General features: G+C 39.3%; 1 protein-coding gene across 1 annotated transcript in view; it reads left to right on the plus strand.

Moving 5' to 3' along the window:
- Positions 1 to 13,296, plus strand: part of N4bp2l2 (NEDD4 binding protein 2 like 2) — a 69,912-nt gene that overhangs the window by 51,854 nt on the left and 4,762 nt on the right. Inside the window, exons 7-8 of the mRNA XM_048341543.1 lie at positions 8,919 to 10,666; positions 12,745 to 12,830. Of these exons, the coding sequence (XP_048197500.1) occupies positions 8,919 to 10,666; positions 12,745 to 12,830 (1,834 nt within the window). The remainder of the gene's footprint in view (positions 1 to 8,918; positions 10,667 to 12,744; positions 12,831 to 13,296) is intronic.

Consider the following 13,296-nt stretch of genomic DNA (forward strand, 5'->3'; position numbering starts at 1 on the left):
TGTTCTATTCTCTGTTCCAGATTCAATTCCACATTTTTGTTTTGCTTTTGCTAGCCCTGGGGCTTGAATTCAGAGACTGAGCACTGTCCCTGTGCTTCTTGAGTGCTAAGTTTACTGGGCTACACTACTGTGTAGATTTGACTTATTATTTAGTGTTCTCTCATTTCAGCCACTCTTCAGTTTATCATTTTTTGGCAGGACAGACCTACTAGTAATAAACCTCAGGGCTTTTGTTTTGTTTTTCTTTGTTTCATGTTACTGAGGTTTGAACTCAGGGCCTTGAACTTGTTCAGTTGGCTTGTTTGGCTGGTGCTCTACCACTTGAGTTATACCTGGCTAATTGGAGATGTAATCCCATGAACTTTTTTTTTCTCACTTAGGCTAGCTTTAAACCTTGATCCTCCAGGTCTTAGCCTCCAAAGTAGTTAAGATTATAGTTGAGTCCAGTTTTCAGTTTTTCTCCTATATTTGTGAAGAATAGGTTCTTTTCCTTTTCCTTCTTTCTTTTTTTCTTTCTTAAAATACTGTTCATGATTGATAGTCCTTTTCTTTCAGCACTTTGAAAATGTCACCTCATTACTTTCTGGCCTTTCTAGTTCCTGACAAGGGATCAAATGTTAATCTTATTATCATATCTCTTGTATGTGGCCTTTTAATCCTTCTAAGACATCTGTTGTGCTTAGATTGTTATGCTTGGTGTGGTTCCAAGATTTCTTAGGTTCTTTTTATTCTCCTTAATTCTTTTTTTTTTTTTTTTACTACTTAGGTTGCATAATCTCAGTATCTGCATGGGTCTTCTGCGAGCTCAAGTCAGCTTCTTCCTCCTTTCTTCTTCCCTCCCTCCCTCCCTTCTTCCTCTCTCCCCTCCCCTCTCTCCCTTCTTCCCTCTCTCTCTCTCTTTCCTTCCTACCCCCTTCCTATCTCTCTCTTCATTTTTTTTCCTTTCTTTTGTGTGATAATTAGAATTGCACCCTCTGCCTTCTACCTGACAGGCAGGTATTCCACACTGGGCTCTACTGGCTACTCTCCAATCCTTTTCTTTTCTTTTCCTTTTTGTTTGTTTGTTTTGAGACAAAGTCTTGCTATATAACTCAAGTTGACTTTGAATTCATGATACTTCTGTCTTTCAAGTCCTGGGATTATAGGCCTGAGTCACCATGCTTATCCTCTAGAGACATTTTTTTTTTCCCCTTTGGCCAGTCCTGGGCCTTGGACTCAGGGCCTGAGCACTGTCCCTGGCTTCCTTTTGCTCAAGGCTAGCACTCTGCCACTTGAGCCACAGCACCACTTCTGGCCGTTTTCTGTATATGTGGTGCTGGGGAATCGAACCCAGGGCCTCATGTATACGAGGCAAGCTCTCTTGCCACTAGGCCATATCCCCAGCCCTTCTAGAGACATTTTTTATTTCAGTTGTTATACTCTTGAACTCTGTTTGTTTTTCCTTTTATAATATCTCTTTATTGACGTTATTTTCTGAAAAATTATTCTCATTATTTTCTTTAGTTCTTTATCCATTTTTTAACATTTTATGTGAGTGTATGCACGTGTACACACACAAACACACAAGCACGTGTGAGGGCTCATGTGCGTGCCAGTCCTGAGGCTTGAATTCAGGGCCTGGGCACTGTCCCTGAGCTTGTTTTGTGCTAGGCTTATGCTCTATACTGGAGCCACAGTTCTACTTCTGGGCCTTTTTAATGATTAATTGGAAATAAGAGTCTCACAAACTTTCCTGCTTGGGATGGTTTTGAACCTCAGTCCTCAAATATTAGCCTTCCAAGTAGCTAGGATTGCAGGCATGAGCCACCAGCTATTTTATTGTATTTTAAGTAATTGGTAGAAAGTCTTTGTGTTGCCTTATAAATCCAATGTCTAGGCAGATATGCTACTGCTCCAGCCATGCCTAAGACCTTGCTTCCTACCCAGGTATTTACCTGGACTGTGATTCTCCTGTGTTTTTGTTTCTCACCATAGATGGGAGAACAAATACATGTCCCCATGCTCAGTTCTTCCAGTTGCAATGGAGTCTCATAGACTTTTCTGGCTGGACTGTTTTGTCATTTTGATGCACCTATCCTAGTTTCCCATGTAGCTAGGATGACAAGTGTATGGTTGATCTCCTTGCCTATTGGCTTAAAAGGGTCTGTTCAAACTTTTCTACTCAGCCAGACCTCAAAATGCAGTCCTTGAGATATCAGCCTCTTCTATATAACTAGGGTTACAGATGAGAGGCACTTGTGCCCAGCTAGGTCATAATTTCTTATTTCTGTGCACATCTAATCTTTTGGTTGAAAATCAGACATTTTGAACAATATGCTGTGTTAATTGTAATCAGATCCTACTCCCTGCCCAATTTGTTATAGCTGGCTGTTTAGTGATTTTCTGCACTAATTGTTAAGAGTCTATATTCTTTGTTGTATGTGCTAACTGATGCCCTTGTTCCTCAAACTTAGCAGTCAGTTATTGTTCAACAGAAGTTTCCTTCAATATCTGGAACCACAGCAGAAATTAAAATTATCTTTGCTGACAGTCTCCCTGTCATGTTTTGCACACTTTCCATGCCAAGTCAGTTTAAACTCTGCCTTACTTTTTGCTTCCTACTTGGCAGTCTGGGCACCAGCCAGAGTGAAAGCTTACGAACTTCTCAGAGAGTTTCCAAGCAGACACCCACATGTAGGCATGTTCCTGGCTACTTATCAAAGCCTTCATTTTTTTTTTTTTGCCAGTCCTGGGGCTTAAACTCAGGGCCTGAGCACTGTCCCTGCTTCTCAAAGCCTTCATTTCCTAACATGTCTCAGTGCCTGGTCTTCCCTTTCAAGCTGATTGTTTACCCCAAGTATTAAGCCTTGCCTCACATGCAGTGGCTTAGTGCATTGCCTTTAAAGTGATTCAGTAACTAGCTCCTCCTCTCCCTACCAGATAGCTGCTCTATCTTAAAGATAGGGTCAAGTTATCAGAACGGAAGTATACCCTGTAAGCTAGAGTGCCTCGAGAGAAGTCAAAGCAACCATAGTTATTTGAGGATATTACCCCATATAAGAAAGGAAACCTAGAAGCTGGACACGGGTGGCTCATGCCTATAAGCCTAGCTATTCAAGAGGCTGAGATCTGAGCATCACAGTTCAAAGCCAGAAAAGTGGGGGCTAGGAATATGGCCTAGTGGTAGAGGTTTGCCTAGTATGCATGAAGCCCTGGGTTCCATTCCTTAGCACCACATTTATAGAAAAAGCCAGAAGTGGTGCTGTGGCTCAAGTGGCAGAGTGCTATCCTTGAGCAAAAAGAAGCTAGGGACAGTGCTCAGGCCCTGAGTTCAAGCTCCAGGATTGGCAAAAAAAAAAAAAAAGCCAGAAAAGTTTGTGAGACTTATCACCAATTAACCACCAAAAAAGCCAAAGGTGAAAGTGTGGCGCAAGTAGCAGAGTGAGCAAAAAGTCAAGTGAAAGCATGAGGGCCAGAAGTCAAACCAACTGCCAGCTCCAAAAAAATAAAAACAAACAAAAAAGCAAAACAGGGCTGGGAATGTGACTTAGTGGTAGAGTGCTTGCCTCGTATACATGAAGCCCTGGGTTTGATTCCTCAGCACCACATACACAGAAAAAACCAGAAGTGATGCTGTGGCTCAAGTGGTAGAGTGCTAACCTTGAGCAAACAAAGTTTAGGGACAGTGCCCAGGCCCTGAGTTCAAGCCCCAGGACTAACAAAAAGAAAAAGAAAAACAAATAGACCTCACTGGATAGATTTTTCAGGATCAGGTTCCAGGCCAACTACAGTTATTCCACAAAGCTCTTTTCTAATCTGCATATGCTTTTTTTTTTTTGCCAGTCCTGGGGCTTGGACTCAGGGCCTGAGCACTGTCCTTGGCTTCTTTTTGCTCAAGGCTAGCACTCTGCCACTTGAGCCACAGTGCCACTTCTGGCCATTTTCTGTATATGTGGTGCTGGGGAATTGAACCCAGGGCTTCATATATACAAGGCAAGCGCTTCTGCCACTAGGCCATATTCCCAGCCTCACTGCATATGCTTTAATATCTGATCTACTCCATATATTTTCCATGGCTATGAGTTAAGATTCTGTATTTGATGTCACTGGCTCTTTTATTTACTTTTTTTCATGAAGATCATTACACATTTCCGCCTCTGCCTTTTTATTTCTCCATAGTCATCAGTTTGGACTTTATCTGGATGCTTCTTACCTTTGTCTTTGTCATTTGGTCAGGTCAATTTGTCTCTGAGCAGAAAACTTTAATTTTTAAAAGGTACTTCATGTCACTACTCAGAGTTTAGATTTTAAGCCATGTAGAAGTCAAATGTTATTCATTGGAGATATGTTACCATTGTTCATTTCCTACCTTCTCCTTTCCTTTCAAAAGCTACAGTGTGTGCCTGTAACACTCCTGTTTTTTTCTCTATGACTGTTTCTTTAGTGGTTTTCTTTTTTTTTTTTCTAACAGTGCCATTCATCCAAGTGAATCAACACAAGTGAGGTCAAGTTTACAAGGCTTGACACAGCTTTGAAAGCCTATCTTGCTTTATAGATCTTTGTTCCTGAAGAAAATGCATTTACTGATTAGATGTACATATTTCAGCTGAAGTTATCACTACCTCTACCACATCTCTTATCTCCCAGGAACTTCAGAAGTTACTTACTGATTTGTTTCCTTTCTAGAAGACCTGGCCCACTGTTTCTGGAAAATGGAAAGTAGCTCAATAGAATTTCAGTGGTGGCAGAACTGATAACATGTCCCTGGCACACTTCCTTGTAGAGTCAGTCATCCTATTTTCCTATCTCTTGACATTGTATTATATTGTCCATTGGAATCCAACCCTTGGAGCCTCCTTTCTTAACTCTTTAGTAAAATGGCTTAATAAATTTTATGATCTACCAGACTCCAAGAGTTTATTTAGCTACCTCATTCTTTCCTGATCCATTACATTCATTTCTTGGTAAGCTTGGTGGGTTATCTTCAGCACAGGTCCTAATTATCTTTTCAATAGCTATCATTTTACAATCCTTTAAGATAGCAAAGGAGCCATTGAGGAATGAATATTACAGAATCCCATAGCCCTTATCTTTTCTACTCTAACCTCTGCTGTAAGAACAGATTAGCCTCTTGGTTCAGACTTTGAGCTGAACACTGAGGTAGCTGATTTGCTTGCAAGTCCTCTTTCCAAACTCATGCCTCACATAAACTCTTGTAATTCACAGACACTTTATGCTTTCACTCATTCAGAACAAAATCCTTGCATTTGGGGCGGGGAATGTGGCTTAGTGGTAGAGTGCTTGCCTAGCATGGATGAAGTCCTGGGTTCGGTTCCTCAGCACCACATAAACAGAAAAGGCCAGAAATGGTGCTGTGGCTCAAGAGGTATAGTGCTAGCCTTGAGCAAAAAGAAGCCAGGGACAGTGCTGAGGCCCTAAGTCCAAGCCCCAGGACTGGCCAAAAAAAAATCTTGCATATGTGGTCAATTCTTATGTTTTTATACCCTCATATCCATTTATTTACTTGTGTGTGTGTGTGTACACACGTGCGTGCATGCACATGGGTTTGGGGGTTGGTACCTAGGGCACTGTGTATATTAGGCATGTACTCTTCTACCCAGCTACATTCCAAGCCTACAATTTATTTAAAATTGTATCTTCTGCTTCCTTGGTCAGTTGAGAACTGTTCATGAGGATGGTGGCTACACACGAAGTACATCAGCTCCACATACTCAGTGTCTCTATGAACTGGAACCAGTGCTGGAGTCTTAAGTTCTCCATGTGCTGCTATGTAATTCAAGAGATAAATCAACAGTAAACTCTACTCATTTGTTAACTCCTTATCCTACAACAGAATAGTCTAGATTTGGGCAGAGACAGGGAGTTTGTTTTCTGACAGTCCACTATTCAGTGTGAATTTGTGACTGGTACTGTACTTTGGACTTCAACACTCAAGCTTTTGTTGGAATGAGATATAACTGAACATGAAAAATTATGATCAAAGATGACATTCTGCACTTGATATTCTTTTTCCCCCCTGTCCTGGGGCTTGAACTCAGGGCCTGGCCACTGTCCTGGGCATCTTTTTTTTTTCCTCAAGGCTGAGGAATTGAACGTAGGGCTTCATGCATGCTAGGCAAGCACTTCTACCACTAAGCCATATTCCCTGTTCCACTTGATATTGTTTTAACAGAGGCCCCATCACAGTTGCTTCTAGGTATCTTAGTGTTCCTTAATGTTCTCCTCCCTTCCTCCTTCTCCCTTTCTCCTCTCCCCTCTTCTCTCTCCCTTTTTCCTTCCTTCTTTCCTCCTTTGCTTTCTTCTTTTCTTTTTGAGTCTTGGGGTTTTAACCCAGAACCTTTGTGTATGCTAGGCAAGTACTTTGCCTCTTAGCTATATCTCCAGCCCCCTTGATATTATTCCTAAGTCAACACCCAGGGTAGCAATTAAGTGACAAAGGTGACAGAAACAGAAAGTGTTCTATGTCCTATCTATTAAAAATTACCTAGCAGTATGAGATGAAATAAAGGTAGGCTTAATAAGCTTATAGTCGATTGCTCAGCTGCAGAACAATTGATGGCTCCTTTTTCTTCATCATCTTTGCTTTCTTGTGTTGGTTGGTTTTCTTTCCTCTTTGCATTTCTATTGCTCCACATCATCCATATATTTCCCCTTACCTGTCTAGTGTCCTTCCACTGCATTTTTCTATGTCTTCATGGGCACGTTGGCCCTGACTCTGATTATCCAGTGTTGAAGAGATAATAATTAGAACTTTATGTCCAAAATGAGAAAATTCCCTAAATACTCCCTTTTTCTCTTCACATTAAGCATTGCCTTCCTTAATGGCCACTCTGAACACTTAGTGTGCCCAATGGAAATACTGTTCCTTTTTTGAGAGGCATACCTTTCTCACTGGGCATCACAGGATGGTTAGAATCCTTTGTTTCTGTGTTCAATGCTAGAAACACACTACTAGGCATTGTGACCACCAAAAATGCCCTCACACATTTTCATCAAAGTAGCGATACAGACTGTTTAGAACCACTATTAGCTGGATAGTTGGAAGTATTTCACCCAAATACTGCACTCAATTGCTTATTAACCATTGTATATAATTTGATACAGCTTAATTGCCACAGTGTATATGTCAAGATAAAACCCAGCTACTAGGATATTCTTCAGAGAGGAACACAAGGGGAAATGCCTATGTGTATCTGATCATATAAAATAATATTTATCAAAATGAACTCCAGGAAATGGAAGCAAGAGGTTTTGTTTCTTCATTGCTGTATTTGTTTTTGTCTTGTTTATCTGTCTTTGGAAGTGTGAGGAGGACACAGAAATGGAGGGACAAAGGGTAAACAAATACAGCAGTGGTGTTCACTAGACACTATGTAGAAAATGAACTATACAACTTATGGGTGGGGATGGAGGAGAAAACTGGGAGTGAAGGAGGGGGTGACATTAAAATGTGTAATGTTAGGTTTTGCATATATGTATATATAATTCATATGTATACACACATATATTTTAAGAAAAAGATTAGGTTTTCCAGGGCTGGGGATATGGCCTAGTGGCAAGAGTGCTTGCCTCATATACACGAGGCCCTGGGTTCGATTCCCCAGCACCACATATACAGAAAATGGCCAGAAGTGGCGCTGTGGCTCAAGTGGCAGAGTGCTAGCCTTGAGCAAGAAGAATCCAGGGACAGTGTTCAGGCCCTGAATCCAAGCCCCAGGACTGGCAAAAAAAAAAAAAAAAAGATTAGGTTTTCCTACAGTGAGTTGGTAAATAAAATGACTATGTGCACTGACTTAACTTTATTCAGTACACTTGCTTTTTTTTTTTGGCCAGTGCTGGGCCTTGGACTCAGAGCCTGAGCACTGTCCCTGGCTTCTTTTTGCTCAAGGCTAGCACTCTGCCACTTGAGCCACAGCACTACTTCTGGCTGTTTTCTATATATGTGGTGCTGAGGAATTGAACCCTGGGCTTCATGTATATGAGGCAAGCATTCTTGCCACTAGACCATATTCCCAGCCCTATTTTTCTTTTTTTAATTAAATCTTATTGACAAGATGATGTGCAAAGGGGGTACAGTTACATAATAACATAATAAGGTAGTGAGTACATTTCTTCTCATATTTGTTACACCCTCATTTTTCTTTCCCTTCCCTAGTTCAGGTAATCATATATACAATATCCAGTGTATCAAAATATTCTACAGTAACCACATAGGGTAGGCCAAAGGAAATTCACCTAGAACATTAAACGTAATGACAACAATAGAATCCTCCTGTGTCCTTCTCTTAGAGTTCTTTTTTTTTTTTGGCTTGGACTCAGGGCCTGAGCACTGTTCCTGGCTTCTTTTTGCTCAAGGCCAGCACTCTACCACTTGAGCCACAGCGCCACTTCTGGCCGTTTTCTGTATATGTGGTGCTGGGGAATTGAACCCAGGGCCTCATGTCACTAGGCCATATCCCCAGCCCTCTTAGAGTTCTTTTTGCTTATCCTTATCTTATACAATCATGTGTACATAGTTGTTGAGCTATTGTGATCCACTGATAGGTCTATCCTAGACCTTTTTATGTTTGTTTAGTAGTTGTTTGGTTTTAGGTATATAATGTAAAGTTGCTGACCCAAACATGTAGAAATACCATTGAAAAGAAGTTTGTTATTTTGCAGACCTGGTCTCTACTGTCCTACTGTCCCCCCCCCCCACAGTCTCAAGGAGACCACGTACCTTTGTTCTCTGCAGTACACTTGTTTTTAATTTATAAGATTTTTAAATCTCTTTTGAAGTATTTTAAATACAGTACAAAGTACATGTATACTTTAAAATATCTTGTACAAGTAATTCTTTAAATCTGTGCATTGAGAATTTTATGTTATGGTTTTCCAATATTACAAAAATAAGAAATTATAACTTCTTTGTGTTTCAGAGAAGGAATTTTGAGGAAAACTGAGTTCCAACTCAGCAAAGCCAAACGAAAAAGAAACCGAAAACGAAACAAAAAATCTAACTGTCTTCATGAAATCACAGATGAAAACTCACTTGAAACTTTAAGTTATCTTACAACAGGAGCTCAGTACCCATCTCAGGATGAAGAAGATTTTGAAAAGACCAAAGCAATATCAGGGTGTCTTTTCACTGGTGGCCCACAAAATGAATTTGGAGATCTTCCGAATGGCTGTAAAGAAAACAGTTGGAAAAGCCTAGATCTTCAAGACAGTTTTCAGAATGTTGTATCTACAGTTGAATTGTATTGCACAACAAAGAATTACTTCCCTAAGGGAGATGATATCTTGAGTCTAGCTTCCTCATCAATGTCAAACAAAAGCTCTGGTTCTTGTCCTATAGGGACTCAAAATGTTCCTCGTGTAACAATAGATGACTACTCTGCCATGAAGGTAGAAAAGCATAAGGGGAATAGTTTTAATATGGCATTAAACAGGAAGAACTCATTTGTTAGTACCCCATATTCATTTCTCCAGAAGACAGAAGTAGACCAAAGATTACCAAATGAACCAATTCAGCACCATCAACATGGATTCAGAGCATCAGAGAACATTTTAAGAGAGGAGCAAGGAGAACATGCAAGTAAAAATAATTATTCGGCTTTTTTCACACATGATTTGTCTGATGAGGAATTACAGCTAGGCTCTGAGAGACAATCCTATTTTGGTAGCTGGCCTGAGGGACCTCATAAATTTGTGTGTGAACAGAGACCAAAGAAAGATAGATCACATAAACTGGCCTGTCCTGACAGCAAGGAGCAATTGATTCAATTGATCTGCACTTCTGAAGAAACATCAGGACCAGGAAGCAGACCAGAAATATTGATAGATGAGAAGTTACTGGTAGGAAATGAAGATTTGTCACCTATAACTGAAACTATAGATCCATTCAGAGACACAGAAACAAGCAACTTCAGAAGCTGCTTATCTCACCTGGACAACCCAAAGAATGCCTTAGAATCAACAATGAATGAGAAAAGGAGGCGGAGAAAAAATTTTAATTTGGCCCCAAACTTTAACTTAGGGGGCCAGAGTCTTACCAATGCAAGCAAACATAGCCTGTTAACAGAAAGTCATGCATTGAACAATATTTTGGGAGAAGAAAAAGACAAAACTTCAGAAATAAATAAAGAAGAGGAGAAAAAGCAAAAACTCACAGCATGTGACCATCCAAAACCATCATCACTTCACTTTGCTATTATCAAAGATTCACCTCTAAATATTGGTGGACAATTTAATTTTCCTTACCTGTCATTTAATAGACTAGGACATGCTATGTATCTTTATAAAAATCCTGTTCCTTCTCTTGTACTACATTATACATCTAGTTTTTGGATGGTATCTATTACCAACGAAAAAACATTTTTGACTTTCCAATCTCAGACAAGAGTAGGTAGTATACTAACTGATATAGACTTTATGTTTTCAGAAATTTTATGTAGCCAACCTGATACTTTGTGCTCTTTGAAGATTATTTCTGATACTCAGTTTTTAAATGAAAGATCTGGTGAAAAGCTAAAGAAACTAGAAGACTTTAAATCATTACAGTGTTTACCAACTGAGGATCAGCACGATTTAACAAGCATGGATTTTAATTCTTTTCAACTGCCATTATCACAAAGGTTTGCCTTCAAACTAGTAAAGCTTTTTGGACCTCCTGGAATTCCAGTGGGTAAATTGTTTTCATTTACTAAAATTTAACATAACATTTTGAGGTGCTTTTACATGTGGTTAGTGATGAAATTGAAGACCTGTAGTTAATAGTACTTGACTTTTAAGGCTCACAGCCTTGCCACTAATAGTCTTAAATGTATCTTGAGTTCATGTGAAGTAGAGGCTGAGAGCTGGGCTGATTTGCACCATAATCCTCAGATCTCAGCTTCCTGAGTAGGTACAGGTGAGAGCCATCAGCACCTGGCTAGGTTTTTTGTTTGTTTTTTCATTTTTTTGCTTTCTACCCTTCCCTTATTTGGCAGGTAGCTTTTTCTTTTATCATTCACAATTACGGCTTTCAGATATGTAATAAATAGATGAGGAATAGAAAAAAATTAGTTATGAGAAAACACATGAAATAGTTGAGGTATTTTTGTTGTTGTTAGGTCAGGGGAGAGTTGAACTCTTTTAGCTTTTTCTGCTTAAGACTACTACTCTACCACTTGAGCCACTTCCATTTCCAACTCTTTGCTGATTAAATGGAGATAAATTAATCTTAGAGTAAACGTTAATCTTAACTCCTCTCAGACAAAAGGAGAAAGAAAAACCATCCTCTCAACAATTATTTAAAATTAAAACACATTTGCTATGGGGAACTTGAAATAATTAAAAACAATGTAAGTCAGAAATCTTAGTCTAAAGTTCATATTCTTAAAGTATATGAAGAACTTTTTGTGACATTCTTTTTCTAAGAGAAAGGATATAAATGTTATCACCTTCTCAGAAGAGTCCATGACCCAAAAAGATTAAGAATCATCACCTTAGATCAGCACCAGGATACAGAAAGGCAATGGTGTAAAAGGAGTCCTCCTTTGAATGTACAATATCAACATAATCAACAATGATTGCACATCCATTAATTAAACTTCAGAAAGCTTTTAAAGGAAATTGATTTCATCAAATAGCTTTCCTTCTAAATAGAGACTAACACAAAATAAAATTACTGCACATATTTTATGAATGAGGTTAGCAGTGTGATATGAATTGTGGAAGAGAATATGGGGTTATGGTTTTGTTTGGGTTGCCTTCAACATGGAAACAAATTTGCACAACACAAGCAGTGAAGGAATGGAGCTTGGAAGAAAAGAGATAATTTCACCTTTGGAAATGACATGGAAGGGAAGGGAAGAGAAGTTCTAAGTGCAGGCTGTGAACCTTGTTTGGCTAGATTGGAGAAGCCAAACTCTTATGTGGTCCATTCCTAGCATTAGGAGCTCTGCAGACACAATAGGATTATATAGTGGGGCCATATACAGGCGTCCCAGCTGTAAGAAACCAAAGTATGCGTAGGACTATATAAGTATAGGAGTATTTGTGTTATATGTTATGAGCATGTATGTATGTATGTATGTATGTATGTATGTATGTATGTATGTATGTGTGTGTGTGTGTGTGTGTGTGTGTGCACGCGTATATGTATTGCCAAACTAGGGCTTGAACTCAGCCCAGGCTCTGTCCCTAAGCTTTTATACTCAAGGTTGGCACTTTACCATTTGAGCTACAGCTCTATTTCCAGCTTTTTTGGTTATTAATTGGAGATAAGAGTTTCACAGACTTTCCTGCCAGCACTGGCTTCAAACCATGATCCTCAGATCTCACTACCCAGCACCTGGCATTATGTGATTCTTAGTTGTAAAGAATCCTTGTATCTGAAGAAGCAATTTGTAGGAAGACTAAATTTGCCATGGTTGTAATACTTCCTACATGTTACAAGAAAGGGAGGCTACCTAAATTTTATGCTTTAGACAGTACCACTTGAAGCTATTCTATGTGTGTATGTTGGTGTGTATATGATTATACAACTACATTAGAATATGAACTATGCCATATACTATTTTTTCATACATAATAAAGATTTCCATTGAGTCTAGATAGTATTTACTAGTTGGTATCTGAAGACTGTTGTTTTAGCCATAACTGAAATATCTTTAAAACAGGACTTTTAACATTACAGCAACCCTGATATTATGTTTGCATAGCTTCATATTTAGGGTGAATGTATAACAAGATGAAACTTGTTCCCCCTTTTTCCCACAGAATCCTTATTGCCTGATGACTATGTGATTCCCCTTGACTGGAAAACACTGAAAATGATCTACTTGCAGTGGAAGATGTCAGTAGAGGTAGATTTTTAAAAAATGTTTTCAAAGAAGGCCTTCTCTAACTCTGTGTGTGTGTGTGTGTGTGTGTGTGTGTGTGTGTGTGTATGTGTGTGTACATGTTCGTGAGTGCCAGTACCGGAGTTTGAACTCAAGTCTGGTTGCTATCCCTGAGCTTTTCTACTCAAGCCTAGAGTTCCACAACTTGAACCACAGATCCACTTCTGATTTTTCGCTGGTTAATTAGAGTTAAGACTCTCAAAGACTTTCCTGCCTGGGTTGGCTTCAAACTGGAATTCTTAAGATTCTCGGCCTTTGGAGTAGCTAGGATTACAGGCATGAGCCACTAATACCTGGCTCTAACAGTTTCTTTAAAAATAAAATTGGAACGAAAGTTTTACTCCTTAAATTGGAAAACAGTGGAAACAGGAAGGTATTGTTTTAAACTATAGAAAGAATATATGTGCATAGGTAGATCATATATGATCAT

The sequence above is a fragment of the Perognathus longimembris genome, chromosome 3, assembly GCF_023159225.1.
Source record: "Perognathus longimembris pacificus isolate PPM17 chromosome 3, ASM2315922v1, whole genome shotgun sequence".
Classification (NCBI taxonomy): Eukaryota; Metazoa; Chordata; class Mammalia; order Rodentia; family Heteromyidae; genus Perognathus; species Perognathus longimembris.